The following is a 20,802-nucleotide window of genomic DNA, read 5'->3' on the forward strand; positions in this document are numbered from 1 at the left end:
GGTTTGTTGCCTGAGGCATTTTATTTCCTTCGCATGGTCCTCTCTCTCTGCTGTTTCCCCCCGCAACCAACTAGGGAGAGCTCCAAGTATGCAATGCAGTTAGGAAGTGGGAGAGCTACCTGAAAATGTTCCCTCTCCCCTGAAGAATCAGAGATAGGACTCTGCATCCCACCTCTTCTCCAGCAGTTGTTCTCTCAGTCTCTGCAGAAGTCTTTCGTTTTTAGGACTTGCTGCACAGAAAGGCTGATACAGACTCATTTCTCTTTCTCCTCTGCTGAGTCATATCATAGAATATTTTGGGTTGGGAGGGATCATTAGAGATGTCCTAGTTCACCCTCCTTCAATGAGCAGGGACAACTTCAGCCAGAACAGGTTGCTCAGAGACTCATCCAAACTGGCTCAAATGTTTCCAGGAAAACATCGCCTCCCCAGGAAACCTGTTCCAGTGCCTCACCATGCTCACTGTAAAATACCCTTCCATAATTATATCTAGTCTAAATCTGCTGTCTTTTAGTTTCAATCAATTACCCCTTGTCCTATCACAACAGGCACTGCTAAAAGTTTGTCACCATCTTTCTTACAGGACTCCTTTAAGTACCAAAAAGGCTGCAATAAAGTTTCCCCAGAGCCTTCTTATCTCAGGCTGAACAACCCCAACTCTGTCTTTTCTCACAGAAGTGTTCCAGCCCTCTGACTATTTTAATGGCCCTCCTCTGGACCCACTCCAACAGGACCCTTTCTGTCCTGTGCTGGGACCCCAGAGCTGGGTGCAGTGTTCCAGGTGGGGTCTCGCAGAGCAGAGGGGCAGAATCCCCTCCCTCATTCTGCTGGCCACGCTGTTTTGGAGGCATCCCAGGACACATTTGGCTTTCTGAGCTGCCAGTGCACATTACTGGGACACGTCCAGCCTCTCCTCCATCAGCATCCCCAAGTCCTTCTGGGCAGGGCTGTTCTCAATCTGTTCATCCAATACGGCGAGGGCAGCACGGAGCTGCTGGTAACTTGGGGGCATGTCATTGTTGAGGGACAGGGTCAGAACAATAAGGAGTTTGGAACAGATGTGCAAAGTACTTCACCACCCATGAAACAGAAGCACATGTGGCTTTTGAGAGCCTAATTTTGAAAAGAGACTTCTGAAACTGATGTCTAATGTCCCATCTCCAAATGTGCAGTAACATAAAGGTTATGTCTATGTTCTCTTGAAAGGTCTGGCAGTTTTTTAAACACATCCTATAGAGAAAACTCTGACCACATTAAAAAAAAAAAAATTCCTAAATAATCCACACTGATATTCTACTTCCGGAAGTAGAATCCCTTTTAACTCCATCAATTGCAAAGGAAAATAAACAAATTGATACCCATCCACAAGGCGCACATCCATCGTCCCCGCGCCTCCGCAGGGACCCCGCACAGCCGCGCTGCCGCAGCCCAGCTCGGTTCCCAGACTCCCTCGCTACCTCGGAAGGGGGCCGGGGTTGCGGGATGGCTTTGTGGTACCGGCTTTGCGGTTTCCTCGAACAAAGCGCGAGTGTTTCGGGCAAGTCCCCGCGAGTCGGTGCCGTCGGGGCACAGCGCTCCCGGCGTGTCCCCGCGCTGTCCCCCCGCGGGCGGCGGCCGGGGAGGGGCGTCGGCGGGGGCAGCCCCCGAGCATTGATAACCCCCGTGCCGGGCCCGCCGCGGCAGCCGGGGAGCGCGAAGCCGCCGCACGCCTGTCCCCGCACCGCCACGCACCGCACAGCGCGCCGTGAGTGCCTCGGGACAGGGCGGAAAACACCGCGGTGCGTGCGGGAAGCCGGGTGCGGGGGGAAAGGACGGGGTTGCCCGTAGCGGGGTCTGATGCCGCTCGCAGCTGCGACGCCGCAGCCGGCGGGTGCGGGCTCCGGCTGCTGCTGTCCAGTTACGGCTTCCCGGCCGGGGTGGTCCCGGGGCAGAGCTGGGGGATGGACGGACACGATCTAAAAGCCCCGGGGGTTCCGAGCCTGGAGAGACGAGCCCGCTCCGCGCCCGGCTCGGGCTGGCGCGACCCCGGGGGCTGCGCTCCCGCCGGGGCACCGCCCGCCACGGTCCGTGTGTCCGCAGGGCGCGGAGGATGCGGCGGGAGGGCGGGCCCCGCACCGTGACGCGCCGTCGCTGAGGCACGCCGAGGATGAGGCTGCCCCTGGCGCTGCTGGCCCTGGCCGCCCTGGGGGCCGCCGGCGGCGGCGCCGCGGATCAGGAGGCGGCGGAGGAGGCGCGGGCGGGGCGGTTCTCCACGCCGGAGCGGCACCGGTGCCGCTGGGAGCTGCGCTCGGCAGCGGGGGCCAGCGAGCTGCGGCTGAGCTGCCGGCCGGCGGGCGGCGGGGCTCCGCGGAGCTGCGCCTACCGCGGGGAGCCGCGGCGCTGCCCGGCCTTCGGCGCCCGCAGCCGGCAGTACTGGCGGCAGATCCTGTCCCGGCTGCGGCGGCGGCACCACCCCTGCGCCCCGGGAGCGCCGCTCAGCGCCCGCCTCTGCGGCCCGGGCCGGGCGCCGCCCGAGGCGCAGCTGCGCCTGCTGCCCGACGCCGGCCCGGCCACGCCGGCCCCCGCCCCGGAGCCCCCCGAGGAGCCGGGGCAGACCTACTGCGCCGAGCGGTGGCACTCGCTGTGCAGCTTCTTCGTCGGCTTCTGGGAGGGCTGAGCCGCCCCGGCCCGCGGGAAGGAGCGCGGCCGTCCGGCCCCCGCACCCGGACGCTCCTGGCCTCGCCTGCCCTCAGCCACCGCCGCCAATACCCCCGGACTCTGTCCGCTCTCTTCTTTTACTCCCCAATAAAGCGGTAACTATTTTGTGACAAGAACCTCGCCTAATTCTTTGTCTCGTCAAAGCCCGGTAACACCTGCAGCTCTGTAACAGTGTGTGACTGACCCGGGTGAGAGCACCTAGGCACAGCTCGTGCATTCAAGTACATTGTCGTTTTTCAGAGGACATAAATACGAAGACGGTTGTCCGCCCCGCCCCCCCCCCCCCCCCCCCCCCCCAAATCTGTTTCTATGAGCTTAAAGTTTAAAGTTACGCTGGAATCACCCAAGTAGAAAACCACACATTTATACCAGAATAAGAGACAACTGAGACCTCACTAAACAACAAGTCCTAGAAAATTTTTTCTTGCTGACAGAGTTTTCAGAAGCTATATGAACCAGCCCTGTCCTATTTCCCACAGAACAGTTGGTCAACTGTCTCCAAACAGGAGCTTGAACAGAGCTGGGTGAGAAGCCAGCTGCGAAAAGGAAGATTAAGAAACTAATAAGCATCTAGGTACACAAACTGGATTTAGGAGATGAATGATATTTCACCCAGCCCATGGCGTAGTGTTGAAGTAGGCAAGTTGTTTTACCAAGGAGAAAGAGGGGTTTGAGATGTTAAATACTTTACCCACACAAAATGGGGTACATTTTGGTAAGGAAAGCTGAAGTTTTCCTCAGCTGCCTGGGGTCCTACACAGCCCCAGACACCTACCCATGACCAGGAACAGTTGCAGACTCTTTCTGTACAGTTTTAAAGAGGGCTGTGAGAAAGCCACCAAGAAGTAATAAGGATCTGCCCAGTGGCTCTCACGAGGATCTGGACTGTTGCATGCAGCTCTTGGTGCCAAGGCAGTTTCATTTACAGCAAATAGCTGGATAATCCTCAGCAGCACTATGCAAAAAGCTCCATCATCACTGAGTGTGATTTGGATGACTATATTTTTTTTAAACGACTGCTTGCTTTTCCTTCATGTGTCTGTCACCCAAGCAGCCACAAAGTGGGCTGCTGGCCAGAGCATTGCACAGTACCTTGCAATAATGCTCAGCTTTGTTTTATTTCCATGGCCCCGGCATGGCAGCTTTGTGTAGTGCTGCTAGAGCTTGCATTTCTCACCATCAGATGCAAAGGTGGAACACCGTGGCAACCAAGCTGATTACCCACATCACTCTGCATTTAAAAACCCAACCAGGAGCTCTGAACAAATGGATTGTTTACCCAAGAGGGAGAAGAAAGAAGAGGATCCCTTGCTCTATGTTTAACCACAATATTCCCCTGAGTCTCCAAAATAGCTCAAAGTCTTCCTTTTAGCACCACTAACTAATGAAATACAACAACCCAAGAGACTATATTAATTGCATTTACTGTGGCTAATAACACCAATGCCTAGTGCTGAATAGCAAACATATACTCAGTTTTTCTACTGAAAAGCTGATCTGCACATCCCAAAGGCTGGAAAACCATTGTGAGACCCTCCAATCTGTTTTTAAGAGGGACGATCATAGCTTTTTGCTTCCTTTTTCAGCATTTTCATCCTCTCCCACGATTGGATAACAGCTGCCACCACAAGATAAGGCACCCAAAGCCAGAAATGCTTTGCAGTCAAGATCTTCACTTCCAACAGAAACTGTTCCTTTCTAGTCCTGTGGCAGCTCCACAGGATGTACATGTTATGCTGCCCACACCCACCCCCAGATTTATTTCAGACCCCCAAATCTGCCCCTGCACCCACCCTTTACCTCTGCTCTCCCACTGCAGTTCTAGCAGCCCTTCACCACTCTTCTGGTTCCTGTCATCCCATCCATCCCTCCTCGGTGCCTCCTGACTGTCCTCAGAAAGAAGAGGCAGTGTGGCCAACCTACCAGACCCAAACCCTCACTGTTTATCCTGTAGGCCTGATAAACTCCTTCCTCCCTGAAGAAGGTGGTTCTGGGCATAATTAACCTTTCCCACATGCAGCTGCTGCTGTGGTTGTCATCACAAGGGTGCTGCCAGCTGATATATCAGGACACTAGGTCTGTTTTTTAAGGAAAAGCATAAGCTACCTTAAAACAAAAACAAATTATTTACATTTTAGCTTTGGGAAATTGAATTCTGGGAGCTCTAACTCAGGAAGTTTTCAGAGGCAAAAAAAAAAAAAAAATTAAAAAAGCATTTTTTTGCCACGTTGCACACAGCATTGTTTTCTTTCCTCTGGCTGCTGAGCTCATCTCAGTATCAAGAGGTTCCAACAGAATCTCAAAAGCTGGCAATTCCATTTATTGATTTTCCTTTGGAGAGAAATCAATGATTCTGAATCTGGGCATGCAATTAATGTGTCTGGCTCTCTTTACACACAGAAAGCCCTTGATCCTGTTAAATAGCACTAATCTCTTTCATCAAGTTCTGATTTTGAAGGAAGAATTACAAGATGTTACTCTAATTTGCAAGGTGAAGGAAGGCAGTAAGCTGTCTGGCTGTGTGTAGCAATCCTTTTCTATAAAGTGACATCAAAAATTAATAAATGGAATAACTCTTTCATCACTGTCTGAGCAGAGCTTTTCCCAGGATGGGTCTGGAGTTGCAGACCCCAGACTTTGAGTGGTTCAGTCTTTAGTCTCAGCCCACACAACAGGAATTACTCTTTCCTGGGTTCTGCACTAGGTACTTCCTTCTGGAAAATGCTGATTTTCCCTCTCAGTCATGTCTTCAAAATTCCTCTGAATTCAGAGGTTCAACAAGTGAAAACTGCTCAGGCAGTCATAGTTCAGCCCTCAGCTCTACCAGCTGTACTTGTCTGTGTTTGCATATTTAATATTTCCACATATTATCATTTGACATTGATGTTTCCTACCTGAGTTTATGACCAACCTGTGCTGGGGCAGCCTGCAAAGGGATGCAATGTTTTTGGAGATTTGTGGTGCAATTTAAAAGCCATCAGACTATTAACAAATAAGAATAAGGAGGAGGCACAAAAAGAAAAAAAAAGAAAAAAATGAAAAAGAAAAAAAAAGCAACTATTCAAGTCGGAGCTGGTTGGATAACCGAACCTGAAATCTTTGGGAATTTCTCTTTAACCGCCTCTGACATATTTCAGGCCTCCCTTGTGCTGTGAGCCCTAAGATTTACTGTAAAGCCAAGCAGCACACAAGGTGAGTGAATGGCAGGCTTTGTCAATTTGCCGAACAACAAATCCCCTCCTTTGTAATAATCTGGATTTTTAAGAATTCCAAGCTCAGTTCATGAACACAGTTACATGAAAGAGGCTTTTAACCATACAGTTACAGAGTTTAGATTAACTCTCCCAGACCTCACACTCCTTCCTTATGTGGAAGGGATCTGTTAAGTACAAGTATGTATAAAATATCTACAGCTTTAGAAATAATTTCAGGGCTTAGCCTCATCCGGTCTGGGCTGTGCCTTGTGAAGTGTGGACAGTCTGCACTGCCTCTCAGAAGGCAGATATTTTGCTCAATTTATTTCAAGCCCTCAGCAGGTAAATGATGCACATTTCTTGGAGGGGGGAGGGCATGAGAGGGGAGGCAGGTGCAGCCCGAGCTCAGCCCACATCCCTGATGGCTGAATAGCGGCACAGCCCGAGCACCGGGCTCTGATGGGACCCGCTCCAGCCTTCCCTGGGCAGCCCCATCTCCCCCAGGCTCTCACGGCCCCAGCCAGCAGGGACAGACACTGAGGGCTGGCCCCCAGGGTCTCAGCACCCCAGGGAAATACACAGCATCTTCACTTACATAAATAAACAAACAAACAAATAAATGTGTATATATTAAAAAAACCCCAAAATATCTCTTTATAGATGTATTTCAGAGCTCTATCCTTGCTGCTGGCCCTTGCACCCTGGACAGGCACATGCATTTATTTAACAAGGGCTCTGCTGCCTGCTGGGGCACACACAGCACCATCCCACACCAGCACCTGGGCGTGCAGTTCACTCACTCATTTTACACCCACTCTAGAGCTGTTGCATCAGCCTGAGAAGCTTTTGTGTTAATCTATTAGAGGAAACCTAGGAATAATTGCTCCATATAAAGTAAGACTTTTTAGAACTAAGTTATAGTTAATTTTAGACTCTAACATGGCATTATTTTCTGTTTTGTTTGGCATAAAATGAGAAAATGTTTGATGGAAATGTCATGGCAAAACACAGAACTAACTAATATCTTATTACATGTTCACAAAGTACTAAAATACCTATTTAACAGAGGAAATCCGTAGGACAAAGTCTGGACCAATTATAGAGATCCAAATCCTAAAATGTTAAGTTCTATGTAATATCTACTTCAGTACACATTCTTAAGCTAATAAAAAATGTCTTAAAGCATCTTATTCTCCAGATTATTTACCCCTATTTAGTCTGACTACTGGACTCAGCAGATATTCTCTCATGAGTAAACGAAAGTCTTAGGTCCCAAAATGTCTATAGGGCTTGAATTATTGATTGAAAAAGAACAAAAAAATCCCACAGTAATTCCTTTTTTTCAGACTGCAGTTGTAACTAGAAAATACATGAGATGTATCATCCTCAGATGATACATGCATGAAAAGCAGGAGAGGAAAGTGTAGTGACTAACCTTTTAAAGCTGTGCTTCTTTTCAGATTAAAAAAGTACTGTGCACTTCCCAAAGTCACCATCCTTAGCAGCAGCATGATTTGCACTAACAGGAATAAATATAGCCTTAACTCCAAGTGTTTGCTGCTTCTTTTTTATTTTTAAGAGCAAAACCTTCCAAAATTATGAATAAATTTATCACTAGTATTCTTTTGATGGGAAAAGAGTAACAAGACAGCCACACAAGAGAGTATTATTTCATGTTAGTCGAGACAAGATGTTGAGGATTTAGAGCTGATCTTTTGTTTCTGCTCAAAGACAAATGGTATAAAATTTATATGCATGCTTCTGTCCTGACAGCAAAGGGCTTCAGCACGACTCTCGCTGAGAGCTAATGGCTCTTGGGGATGCTGCTCTCTGAAGTCCCTCGGCATGAAATGGTCTCTTGCAATTCATCTCCCGTTAATAGCAGCTCCAAGACTAGTCTTTTTTTTTTTTTGAGTTCTTTTATCCCTGGCTGAAGCTGCCTGTGTTCTCATTGGAGCCGAGAGGGTGTAGTGTGAAGGTTTTCTCCTCTCAGCTCTATTCTCTCGCAACCCTCAGCTGACGTCGGGACAAGCTGGAGGCCCTATGGCAAGCAGGGCCTGATGTCATCCCACCCAGCACGGGGCCAATGAACGCCTGCAGCCCCCGCCCTGCCACACATGGACACACCGACAGCATCTCAATGGCCTCGGGGCCCTTTGGAGCTTTATCGGGCCATGGCAAATGGCAGGTGCAACGGGACGGCTTCTTTCACTGCGCGTTCCTGAGCTGGGAACTTTGTGGTGCCGTGGTCATGTAGGACAACAGCAGCAGAAAACAAAAAGTAGTTTGGTTTAAAAAGGAGGTTTTTATAGACCTAAGGGAGATAAAGCTTCTATTTTCACTTCTGGGAGGTGAGGCCATGTGCAGGGGGCACCTATGGGGACAACACATGACTGGGACACCAAGCGGCTCCATCTGGCCCTTTCTGCCAGCACTAGGCTGGTGGGGAGAGCCCAAATCTCCTGGCATTGGTTGCCTTCCTCCTTTTAATGTGGCCATGTGGTAAACATGGCTTAGTAATGAAATAACATCACAAAATTAGGAGTATAGGCCTAATGCTACCACAATATAATCTGTCACATCTTGGTCTGCTTGTTACATAGGTCCTCCTCGCCTGCCATGGTGGTGCAGACGTTTCACTGCCTTCTTCATGCTCTTTGCTGCCTCAGGAGATCAGACTCTGATGCTCATGTATGTTTCCACCTCTCTAGTTCCTCTGCCCACAACCTGATGGAGTGGTGGGACTCTCAGAGATGCTAATTCCCTTCAAATTATTCAAACTAAGGTGCCAGTATGGAGTAGGCTTCTTGAGGGAAATTTGGAGCTAACCCCTGAATGAGGTTAATGAAAATATTTCCATCACACATCAGTTGCAGAAGTCATTTGCACTTGAGAGGAAGCACCAGTTAATTTTAAATCAGTGGAAGTGAGAGTAAAAAACTGGCATACGTAACTTGGAAAATTAGGCTGGAAAAGTCAATTTCCTGTAAATGGATAGCTCATTTATTTTTTATTGTTACAATCTAAGTAAGGAATAAGTATATATAAACACTCTTTGTAAATTTGAGACAGTGATTTATTGGATGCCCTCTCTTTTCTAGGCACTTTGGGAATCCTGTTCAGCACATGCTTGTGCCACTAACCCAGTTATCCCACACAGGCACCCCAAGGCTGGGGAACATTGCTGACGCCATCACCTTCAGCCAGCAGAAGGTGTCCTTGCAGCTGGAAAAGGCAGCCTTGTCCTTCTCCTTGTTTGCTGCTGCACATGTTGCTACATCAGTGCAAGTGTTTATGCAGCCACATCAGAAATGAGATCAGGGAGCCAGGCTGCTTTGAAGCATTCTGGGGCAGGAGTGGTTTCAGCTGGGTCAGAGCCCCCAGGTGCTCACATGACCTCGAGGGAAGGATGGCAGGGGAGCTGAAGTGGGAGCCAAAGACAGCCAAGCCTGGCTCTTCCAGTGACAGGACTATAATGGTGCACCTAAGATGCATTTTACATCCTTCATTATCACTTCTACCCACCCCAATGGCTAAGAGCCAGACTGGGGGCTTGAAGGGATGATGGTCACTCTTGGTGGCCGGTGCTCTTGTATGGAATCTTCCAGTGCTGGCCATGCTCTCGCCCCACCAGCTCTGCCATCCCACAGGGCCGCACCAGCCCTCTCTTCCTCCCCTGTTGTCAGCCTCGGCCTGGTGCTGCCTGGGGCTCAATGTCTCCAGCCAAGACCCTTCCCTGCCCCCCAGGAAGAGGCTTTGTCCTGTGCCACCACTCAGGCAGACCACTGGGAGCTTGTGAGGAGTGTGTGGCCATTGTCACTCAGCACACAAAGCAAACTGAAACCATCTCCAGTCCAGTGACAAGCACAAACAGTATTTTAGCAACACTGGATGATCACCATTGGAAAAAAAAAAAATCATGTTGTCTAAGTCTTGTGTGGGGAGGGGATGAAGGGACAGGGATTTAAGGCCAACAGAGTTTTCAGGTAAGTTTCTATTAATTAAACTAACCTTTCCAAGACCTTCAATAATTGCTTGAGGCTGTAGAAAGGTAGCTTCTGTCAGATCTTCTCTCTTTAACTCCTAGGGACAACTTTTGTGGACTCCCATAGAAAAGCATGATCACTCAACTTCGTGTGTGTCTGTGTGAGCTCACCCCAGGGAAGAGCATCCTTTCTTGAGTGAAACGGCTTTTACAACTACTGCTGCTCTTGAGTTGCACTAAGGTTGTAGCTGGAAGAAGTCAAAGCAAGAAGTATGATTTCTGCTGTGTTTGTTTAACCAACACAGCTGTGCCACTGCCAAGACTGGAAACGTGTAGGATATAAAGGGAGAAAGCCCCCACTGCCTCCCAATCTATTAAAATGAGCCACCAACACAATACTAATGTGGTAAGTCAGGGCAATATGCAAATGGCTGCATGTCCCAGAAACCCTAATCCTATCAAGAATGCAGAAGATGTTAATTTGACCATCTTTCACAGCTCATAAATCTATCTGTAGCAAAGCAAGGCTGCCAGATGTCATCCACTAGCACTTCTTTGAGGCTGGCAGTCTCCGCATAGATGCCCAATCATGCCTCAGTAAAGACCAATAAAGAGCATTGTTCATGTGGCCTGAGAGCAGCTTCTCACATTTTGCTACAATAGAGGAAAACAGTGGGAAATGTGAATGACTGATTGGCAGAACTGGTGGTCTTGGTTTGCCCTGCCTTCCACATAGGGAGCTGTAGATTTCACATGCATTTTTCATCAGCATGCAGATTAGTCTACCTTGTTCTCAATAGTTAGTGGTGTATGTTCCCCAACTTAATTTTTTGAATCCTAAACTATAAATACAAGCTGGACATCATTCCTTTTCTCTCAGGCAGATACTCCTTATTTATTTCAAACTACTTAAAAGAACAAGCAGCTTTATTATTACATGATCTTACTCCTAAGATTTAACATCGAGAGTAGAAACATTCTATTTCAAAGCAAGCAAAGGTCTGTAAATAAAATACCTCTAGAACTATATACTCATTTTATCCTTCTCAAATACAAGCTTTAAAATTACCAGTTGCAATTTTGCTTCTTTAATGCCAGCCAGAATTAATCTAATTTTCACAATGAGGGTGGTAAAACAGTGGCACAGGTTGCTCAGAGAGGTGGTAGATCCCCCATTCCTGGAAACATTCAAGTTGGACAGGGCTTCAAGCAACCTGATGTAGTTGAAGATGTCCTTGCTCATTGCAGGGGTTTGGACTAGATGAGCTTTAAGGATCCCTTCCTACCCAAACCATTCCAGGATTCTATGATAATTTACTTTTAAAAGGTGTATATTGAAAGCACCACAGCAGATATTTTTGTGTGAAGTTACCTGGGAGCAAGGTGGGTGAACCTTATTTTTATGAACTGAAATGCCTTTCAGCTTCTCAGTGGATATCATGACTATCACAGAACTCCATGTCAAATCACTTCATGACAGAGTTGGGCTAAAAAAAGAAATGAAACAAAATTATAAAGAATGATGCAGAGAAACAGGAATTTCCAGCAATAAAAATGACATGTGACTGTCTGCTATTACAGGTACAGACATCCCCATGGAAACTGCTGTTCATTTAAGATGTGTGCATTCCTGTCACAAGCCACCCACATAATTTGATTTTAGATCATGAACCTGCAGCCCCACACAACAGATTTCTCATGCTTCTTCAGATCAGACAGAGGGTGTAGAGAGGGGCAGGCTCTGAACCGAGAAGCTGAGGTGCTTAGTACTGGCAAATCTCTGCTCTCTGCAACAATGGAGAAGGTGCAAAAGGCAGCCAGTTAAATAAATAATTCTGATGGGTCTAAAGAGACAAAATGCTACAAAAAAGAAGAAACCTGAATAAAGTCAGTTTTAAAACTAAAGGACATAAGGAATTTGCTTGGGAAATCCTGGTTGCATTTTACTGTTAGAACTAGATATGACAGGGGATGATATATTGTGAATATGAGATAACTATTCTGCTTGATAATCTTAAAACACCAGTATTGCTAAATTATGGTATAAATATAGTGCTAAGTAATTTTTCTGAGACTAACAGAATTATGAGGCAAATGTGTGTTTACAGATATAATTCATTATACTAAAACTAGTAGGTCAGTGAGTCCAAACCCACTATTTTAACAGTATGTTAAATAGGTTAAAGATGCTGAACAACAAACTCCACAAAATCTGTATTCAGTCTGTAACAAAATCTGTAAATTCAGTCCAGTGAAGGAGACATATTAAGAACTATTTTGTAGTGTTTTTTTTAAAAAAAAGGAGAATATGTTATTTATTGATATTGCAATAAACCATCTGTAATACATAACAATGCATCCTATTATACAAGCAATAATAATTAAGCTATTAATTGTACAAAGTCACACCATTATTTGTTCTTCTTTACAAAAAACTAAACACAACTGAAACTTGATATATGAAATATTTAACTCATACATTTTGTTCAACTGCTTTACTGAAAAGCTAGTATTTCTGAGAGAGAGGAGGGAAGTCTCAGAAGACAGAGAGCAGGCATACCTAAAGCCATGAATTTAAGGATCATTTTGTAGAAGTCCTTGGCTCCTAAAATTTGTCATATGTACAAGGTTCTCATATCTCTTGCCAAGTATTGTTGTGATTTCAGTATTTCTGCTGGACTATGACCCCACAGCAGAAATTTTAAGTACATGTGGTACTTACAATAAATAAAACTATCCAAAACTTTAATGCATATCCCCGAATAAAACTATTTACAGTAAGTGAGAAATTTTCCTTTTAACTGAAATATTCCACTTAACTGCTCCAGTCTGAAATTACTATTTCTTTATCTTATAAATATCTGTTCTTTTTATTAGTGTTCTCAAATTTATAATTGACTAAGAACACTATTAATAGCAGTTGGTATTTCAGAAGTGCTTTGGAATATGGTCTAATACACAACTACATAAAAAAGCAGGTTTCCATATTTGTTGAATCCTATCCATAATGGGTTATTCCCATTAGAATTCCCCCTGGGACTTATATGTTCTGTGCTAGCATTGATGATTGCTTGAAATGAGCTAGCTCATCATTCTGCCTCTCCATCTCATTTTGAGTCTGATTATACAAATGGCAAGAGGCTTTTAAAGTTACTCAAAATGCTTACATGGCATATATATGTAGGATGTTGGATAGAAGGTTCACTGTAAGTTTATTTCAGAAATTCAGCAATCTGACACACTTAAGAGCAGCACATTTCTCTAATTTTGCCTCCTTATCAAGACCCTTGGTGCCTTTCACTCTAATTTAGCCTGGAATTTTTCAGACCTTGTGGTGTACTGCTGGCCAGATTTTCTCTGTTAATGCAGTTGCCACCATTCTGAGATGCTCAGTCAATTACACACACCCACACCCCTGCTCCCTCCTTTTTTTTAAACCTTTGTTTTCAAGATCTGTTCTGCACCTTTAGAAATCCAGCTTGTGTGCTAAATGGTTCTCCATGCAGAGATTTACTCCCAACAGAACATTTTCTTTTCTTATGACCTGTGTTTTTGCAGTTTCTAGTGCGCTTTCACATTCCTAATCTTTTGAAATAAGCTTTACCATTAGTCCATTTAGTTTGAAGTCAGATTTATTTCACTTTTTGATTATTGGCTTTAGAATCTTTGCATCAAATAACACCGTCTACACAATGTGTTTCAATGGCTTCATATTATTACTGGAACTATACTATCTGTAAAGTTGCACTTTTTAATGTATTTTTTTGATTATCTATAAATCTTTTAGTACCCAACTGCTAAGTAGGTTTTTTCCCTTAATACTAAATTAGACTTTATTTTATGAAAACAAGTGCTTTAATGAATACTTGTTATTCAAAGTAAAGCTCTTTAATTTCAAATCCAATTAGTTAATTTCACGTTTGCAATGCTTCAGTAAAATACTTTCAAACAGGGAACCACTATCAGACATTGGTCATCATATACAGGTTTATTTATTCAAAGATGGCACTTTTGGACTGCTTAATAGCTCACTATTATTAATTAAAACAATACTTAATGTAACTGCTGTCAGCTTCTACTTTGACTAATTCAATAATTAAAAGCTATTAGACACAATATCCTCATCAGACCGTTGGGTCATAAATATTATATACATAAATTGATTTACTGTTACTTGTTTTTGCAACAAAATCTCTTTCCTCCTTTCACAGGATCACAGAATCAAGTAGATTGGAAAAGACCTCCGAGACTGAGTCCAACCTACTTGCTTAATTTATTTACCTGCTTAATTTACTTACCAGCTTCTTTATCAGCCTAGAAAGAAATTCAACTTCTGTACACATCTATTGATCTATGATGCCCACAGAACCAAAAAACGGAACAAATTTCTTGTTGTGAAATAAGCTTGCAAACGCATTGCTGGCAAATGCTACCTTTTTGAAAAGCAACTGGACAACACAAAGGCAGACACCTCTAGCCCTGAAAAGGGCAACTAACTTCCAAGTCCATTTCCCAGGGTACCAGCTACTCTAGTCAATATTACTCCTTCCCCACATTTACCACCCCAGATCTGTACACAGTATTAGCAGCTGACATGAAGCTGCTTTTCCAGCTACAAAAGGCCTCTATCGCACATTCTTAGGCACTGGTGCATCTTCTTTTGCTCCTTAAACAATTTACAGTTATTTTAAATGTTAAGGTTTGCAAATACTACCACTATGATCTTTTGAAAACTCTTAATGGTTCTAACTTAAAAATTCTGCATGCGTTCCCCTGGCTGCACTTGTCAGGAGCCACTCCAATCACCTTTGCTACCGCCCAGGAAGACCCCAGCTGAAACCCTCATAAATGTACCAGTTTTATCAAGTTTGCAGATGGAGAGATGGATCTGACCTCCATTTCCTTTGAATGTTCTGGCTGCATTAAAATCCCCACCTTCCCATATACATCCTACCGCCATACAGAATCCAGGTGGATAATTTAATGTGGCATATTTTGTTCTTACACTGTCTACTGGGGGTTTTCAGCTCGTCTCTGATAATCAACGCTTCAAAACGAAAGGTCTGAAGAACTACTGTGCAGGGCATTTGCCTTTGGTATTTAAATCCTATTTCTTTTCTTGCACACACTTTTTCCCAGGTCTAACATTAATGTTTTGACTTGGCTGCAGCTTTCCCCTTCTAAAACATGTGTTTTTCTCAAGATGACCCCTTTTGAAATCCCTGTAATGTCTACACATCAGTGTTTGCTTTTTAAAGTCAAATTGGGAAGCTGATGTACCGTGATTATCTTGGCTCTTCCTAACAATTACATTTGTTCTTCCTACCATGCCTTTTCACTGCTTGTAGAATTTGCCTTTTTTTGCAGGTTATTATTTCTTCTATAAAGAACAATCTCTCACTTGCCAACCTTGCCCTTTTTAGAGCAGAACTTACTACCTTCAAACCAGTCATCTACATGCTTTTTCTTATTTTGTGTACTGTTCTGGCTGCCTGTAGCTTTTTCTGATCTAGTGAGCCACAGGAGAGGGAAGAAACCCCTTAATACTCTCAGAAGCACGATTGCTTATGCTTGCTGCACAGGGGCAAGAGGGACACACCTCCCCTTAGGCACTTGACTGTAGCACTTCCCTTGCTGGCAGCACCTCGACCTCCTACTGCAACTTAAGCACAGCTCCAAGAACCACAGAGGGGCAGACCTCAGTCAGTCTCACTGCCAGGACACCAAAGGCAAGAAAGCAGCCTTGGCTGCTTCAAATCAACACCAATCGAGCCTCTGTACCATTTTTTTTAAACTGGAATACAGAAGGAAAGCCACCCATGGAGCTGTTTCCAGTGAAAGAGAAAATCCATTGTACTTACTAAGTTCAGGAGATGGGCCAAAGAAGGGGAAATGGCTCCTAGGCTGCAGCACCCTCACTGGCAATGATGTTCTGCTGGAAAAGACACTTTTAAAACTTTTTTTTTCAGAGAGTGAGCAAGTGTGTGTGTACTCATAGATATACACACACAGAGCTAATGAGCAAGTCCAGGGTAGAAAAGACAGCGGCAACTCCTTTATACACAGTCATTTGCATTCAAAAGGAGTGCCAACATACCTCTTGAACACGCACTGTATGGATAATCCTAACTTTTTCAATTATATATGATAGAAGAGTGTGGATGAATTGTTTTTTGATTTCTAAGAACTAAAGTCTAACTTATGAGTAAATATTTTAAGCAAAGATCCTAATATTTTCAATTTGCTTAGTTGTACCACTTGTTTTCATACTAGTTACTTAACTAAGCAAAAACCAATCTAATGCAGAATGGAAAGTTAATGTTAATTTTTTACAGCCTAGATAGGAGGAATTTTCAGGAGCAATTTTATCAGAAGTTGTGTTCCCAAGACCCTTTAAAGATTTTCACTACCACTGATCTTACCAAACATTTGCTTTCCTGCCCTCTAGTGCTCATGTCTAAGTCTTCTATACAAACCTGGTTTTGGAAACCTACCACCATATAAATGGTCCTAGTGAAATAAAATTACTTACTTATTGCAACACTACTAGTGATCTAAACAGTTCCTTCTGTTGTTGCTCCTGTATCACACCAGTGCAGTTATCTGAAAGGTCAGACTCTTTAGGTTACTTTTCATTTTACAGAACCAATGTAAGCAAGTTTTCTGTCTCAGTTCTGGACCATATAATGGAGTTCTAAGTGCACAAATTGAAGCTTACTTCTGGGTTTATTACTAACACATTTTCACTCCTACCTATAGTTCTTAGTTAGCTGTATACCAAACTACAGGTTTCCACAGTATTTACAGATTTTCACCCACATTTAAAGCTCTTCTGTGTAATGCAATTAATTTTGCCTCCAGTGATGCAGTTACAGCATTGTGCATGCTTACATTTAAAACAATGGGTTAACACACTACATCTGTAATTACTCCCATGCTACCAGAAAACCAGTGAATTAAATTTATTTAGTGTTAAATGGATATGGAATGTCATACAGTACATGTAAAGACACTTCAAGATGGGTAAAGCAGAACTAATTGCACAAGGAATTAAAGGTTCACCTCAACAGTCAGTATTATCAAATCATTACAGCTTCCATCTTCAGAGTGCAAGGTATGTCATGCAAAAAAACAGCTCCAAAAATCCCCAAACAGACAAAACCAACATTGTGGTACCACTTAAAATGCTATCATACCACAATATTTTACAAGACATTAGGTGATCATTCATATAGAATGAAGCATTTTAGCAATAACAAAAAAGTTTTAAACATAATTAACAGATTTTGCATGAACACAAATTCCAGCATTACTATACCTAAGGAACAGGCAACATGCTGGGAGAAAGTACCTAAAAATCAAAGCCTTTTTTATTCATAGCCAATATTACTTTCTGCAAGAATTCTGCAATCTTATTATTCAGTTTCCTCACATAACTGGGTAAGGTTCAATACATTTTTACATAGAGCATAATCACATAACCACCACATCAGCAAGAGGATTTCATTATCTTGACCAGTTACTACATTTAAAATCATGGTAAGATAACATGCCCTGCAAACAAATTGTCTTCTGGGACAGTGTTCTGTATGTAGAAATATTAAACAACTAAAATATACTCCTACCCACTTTAACCCCAAGAAAATTATAATTTGTATTTACATATTTTTGAAATATGTAGGTAAAAACTGCAGATGGAAGAAAAGCAGAATACACACGAGAGCTATGACAGCGCTGGCTGAAAGGACGGGTGCAGTCAGGAACCCTGAGTGAGACCTGGACAGGGGCTGTACCTTTTGCACTCTTCCTCTGTCGAAGGCGCTTCACCAGGGCTACCAAAGGCAGCTGCTGCTGTGGCAGAGCTGCTCCTCCCCTCCCAGCTGGCTGAGCTGGGAGCAGAACCGTGCAGCCCAACCAGTTCCACTCAGCTGAAAGCAGACAAAACACACTCCTACACACCTGCTTCAACCACAGCTTGCATGTTAGCATGGAAGAGACACAGGAGATGACAGGATGGCTTTTAACATTTCCACCTTGCAATGCTCATATTCTGAGGGCACCAACAGGTAGACTGATCTACCAAAATAAGCATACAAAAAAGGCCAAGTTGTTTGCCCTCCTATTAGGAATAAACTATTTAACTTCCTGGCTTAAATGTAAGCAAGAGAAACTCAAGAAAGAACTTCTTGAGGTTAATTTTCCATCTACATTCAAAGAAAATAATTTACTAAAACTGTAACTTGCAAGGTCTACTAGCCTTGAAGTGAGGATACAGGTTTTAACTATACCTATAGTTAAATAAAAAACTTCAAAAGACATTTTACAGAAATAAAATATGCAACTCTAGGAAGTAGGTGGAAAACCACTTTAGTATTTGTATGGAACATTCTATTTTCATAGCCCATCATTCTCAGGAATGTGTATTTCATAAATAAAAATACAGAACAAAAATTCATGTATTCAATCTAAAGTTGGATACTTCTACACTTCTTCAGATAAAATTTGCTTTCTCCCTCACAATTAAGTGATAAAACCTGAAAAAAATTGACTTTTCAAATCTAACTTGCATGAGAAAACACAGATGAACAAACCAATATCTGGGAAGAACATTTTGTACAAGATTGCAGTTCTAAAACACTTATATTACAAAGCAATGTAAATAAATACCAGGCTAGTACAAAAGCTCTTATTTACAGTTTTACAAATGAAAACGTTTTCAGTGTAAATGCAGTGTTTTAAAGAACACAATATTAGTAAAATGAGTTCCTGTATAGACCATTACAATTTCTGCTAGATTTGAATGCAGTATTGTATAAAACCATTGTTTCAAGTTAATTTTTGTTTATAATTTAGTACAGCCAAACCCCAGTTTATGCCTGGAATGGTATCTGTTAAAGTGCTGAAAAAGAGGACATTTCTGCAATTTTAGAAAAACATACTGTACATTATTAAAGCTTTATCAAGTCAAAACTGATGTATTTTGTTCACATTTGCTACCACACCACCTGGGAATGGGAAATTTTTCAACAAAAACTTGTAAATTATTGGGATGGCAGCCACTGATATCTTCGCATCCAAAGCCTGATGGTTTCCCGCAAGTAACTCCTCTTAAGCTTCAGTGGTAGCTTCAGGTTTCATAATCTGGTAAGTAATCAAGTATTCTGGATAAGCCTGAAAGAGTGACACACACATTTTTTATTACTATTTCATTCTCTGGATAAGTTCAGAATGTTTGTTAGAGAGGAGAATAAATTATTTGTAGATACAAAAATGCTGCTAGCAAGGATTTTCTTGCTATTTTCTAAGCCCATGAGAGACTTTTCTCTCTCACAGAAGAGGTAGCAGAGTATGTAAACAACCAAACACCTGCAGCCTTGAAAAGTCTTGTTTATGGTATAGTAGAAAAATATTTTGACAATGGATGTTTTAGGATTTTAGCCAATCACCCCAAGGGGTGGCTGATCCTTTGTCCAATTAGACTATGAAGAAAAAAGTCTATAAAAGAGTTTGTAAAATAATTAAATAAATCAATCTTGCTGCACAATTCCTGCCTGCTGGATCTTCTCTCCTCCTCCCTACGGCTGCGGGACACGGGGATATACCCTAGGGTTGCAGTAATAATTACTGATGCCAAAGGAAAAAAGGGCAAAACATCAAAGGGGAAAATCTTGGACCATTCAGGAAACATGCATCCTTTCACCTGCAACCGCAGCAGGAGTTTGTTCTAAGACAAAAGCAAGCCCTAGCACCTCAAACCTAGGAAAAAACCCCCCCAGTGCATTACATGCCTTTGAAAAAGACAAAAGAGAGTCTGAAAAACCACCCCAAAAGCTTTTACCTGCTCTCCTCTGTAAATGACATATTCTGCCAATGCCAATCCATTTACACTGGGCCGCCCAGTCACTGAGTGATGTCCTGGGGGAGAATGAGCCATTTTCATAGCACTGAACTGCAGGAAGGACTTGCCCAATGTTACACGACAGAAGAGCAACTGCCTGTGTTGAAAGGAAAAAAGGACCATGAACACACAATGCTTATGACCTTGAACCTTGAAGCCACTTCAGTCAATCTTTGTGGTTCATAAAATTCTCAAGTTGTTTTGCCGAACAAAAGTTACAGTCACTTTGGAAAGCTCTTTAGCCCAAGGAAAGGGTTGGTAGTAACACGGAAAAATGTTTATCTTAGTTACTGAAAACAGCATACTTAACAATGGGCTCAGAGATTGCCACCACCTTTTCTTTATCTGTTATTTATTTTCATTTGTTTGGTTTTTTTAGAAAAAGTTTTCTATCCCCTCCTTCCATTAATCATCCTGACAACATAATTCACAAGTGTTCTAATGCTTGATTTGTATCTAACAGCCAAGTCAACATCAAGGCCAAGTGCAAAGTCCAGGTCAATGCAAAATACCTCAGATCAGCATTTGTCAGTTTGTTATGTTTTCACTATTACAAGACTCAACAAGGGCTCTTATTTCTGTACATATGTACCTACTGCAATGACAATAGAATCCTGACATTTTTATAGACTAATGTTATGTACCATTTTACTCTGCCAAAACTTCTGCTTTTCTTTCTCTTTGCAGAAAACAAACTAAAAACCCCTTCTTATTCAAAACTTTAGAAAACATGAAAAGGCTCTGACATCCTCTGTTAACTCTCAAAGATGATTCTCATTATTTGAGAATTCCAGAAAAGAATAAGCAACATGAAAAGCAGCAGAGACTCAAAGAAGGATACTGGAAGGATGACCTTATCCTTGTATACCAATGCAAAACAGTATGCATACAAACACAAGATATTCTTCTGGTTGAAATGACTGCCACCACCAAAACTGACTCCACGACCTATGAGTTTATTCTGAACTGACGGTGTTGGTAAGACGTAACAGGTGTTTATGTTGAAAAGTGGATTCAAGAACTTAATT

At 43.2% G+C, this 20,802-nt stretch overlaps 2 protein-coding genes across 3 annotated transcripts in view; one reads left to right on the plus strand and one right to left on the minus strand.

The window, feature by feature from the left end:
- Positions 1 to 1,670: 1,670 nt before the first annotated feature.
- Positions 1,671 to 2,813, plus strand: FGFBP3 (fibroblast growth factor binding protein 3). 2 transcript variants are annotated; one of them, XM_032116440.1, is made up of 2 exons: positions 1,671 to 1,744; positions 2,080 to 2,813. In XM_032116440.1, exon 2 carries the CDS (start codon positions 2,147 to 2,149, stop codon positions 2,654 to 2,656), a length of 510 nt encoding a protein of 169 aa, XP_031972331.1. In that variant the 5' UTR covers positions 1,671 to 1,744; positions 2,080 to 2,146; the 3' UTR covers positions 2,657 to 2,813. The 2 variants fall into 2 exon arrangements, with proteins under 2 accessions (XP_031972331.1, XP_031972330.1); XM_032116439.1 differs by having other exon boundaries at positions 1,692 to 1,778.
- Positions 2,814 to 16,814: 14,001 nt separating this feature from the next.
- Positions 16,815 to 20,802, minus strand: part of TNKS2 (tankyrase 2) — a 29,327-nt gene continuing 25,339 nt past the window's right edge. The window contains exons 26-27 of the mRNA XM_032115754.1: positions 19,715 to 19,871; positions 16,815 to 19,047 (exon numbers count right to left, since the gene is read on the minus strand). Of these exons, the coding sequence (XP_031971645.1) occupies positions 18,985 to 19,047; positions 19,715 to 19,871 (220 nt within the window). The 3' untranslated portion in view covers positions 16,815 to 18,984. The remainder of the gene's footprint in view (positions 19,048 to 19,714; positions 19,872 to 20,802) is intronic.

The sequence above is a fragment of the Corvus moneduloides genome, chromosome 8 (genome assembly GCF_009650955.1).
Source record: "Corvus moneduloides isolate bCorMon1 chromosome 8, bCorMon1.pri, whole genome shotgun sequence".
NCBI lineage: Eukaryota > Metazoa > Chordata > Aves > Passeriformes > Corvidae > Corvus > Corvus moneduloides.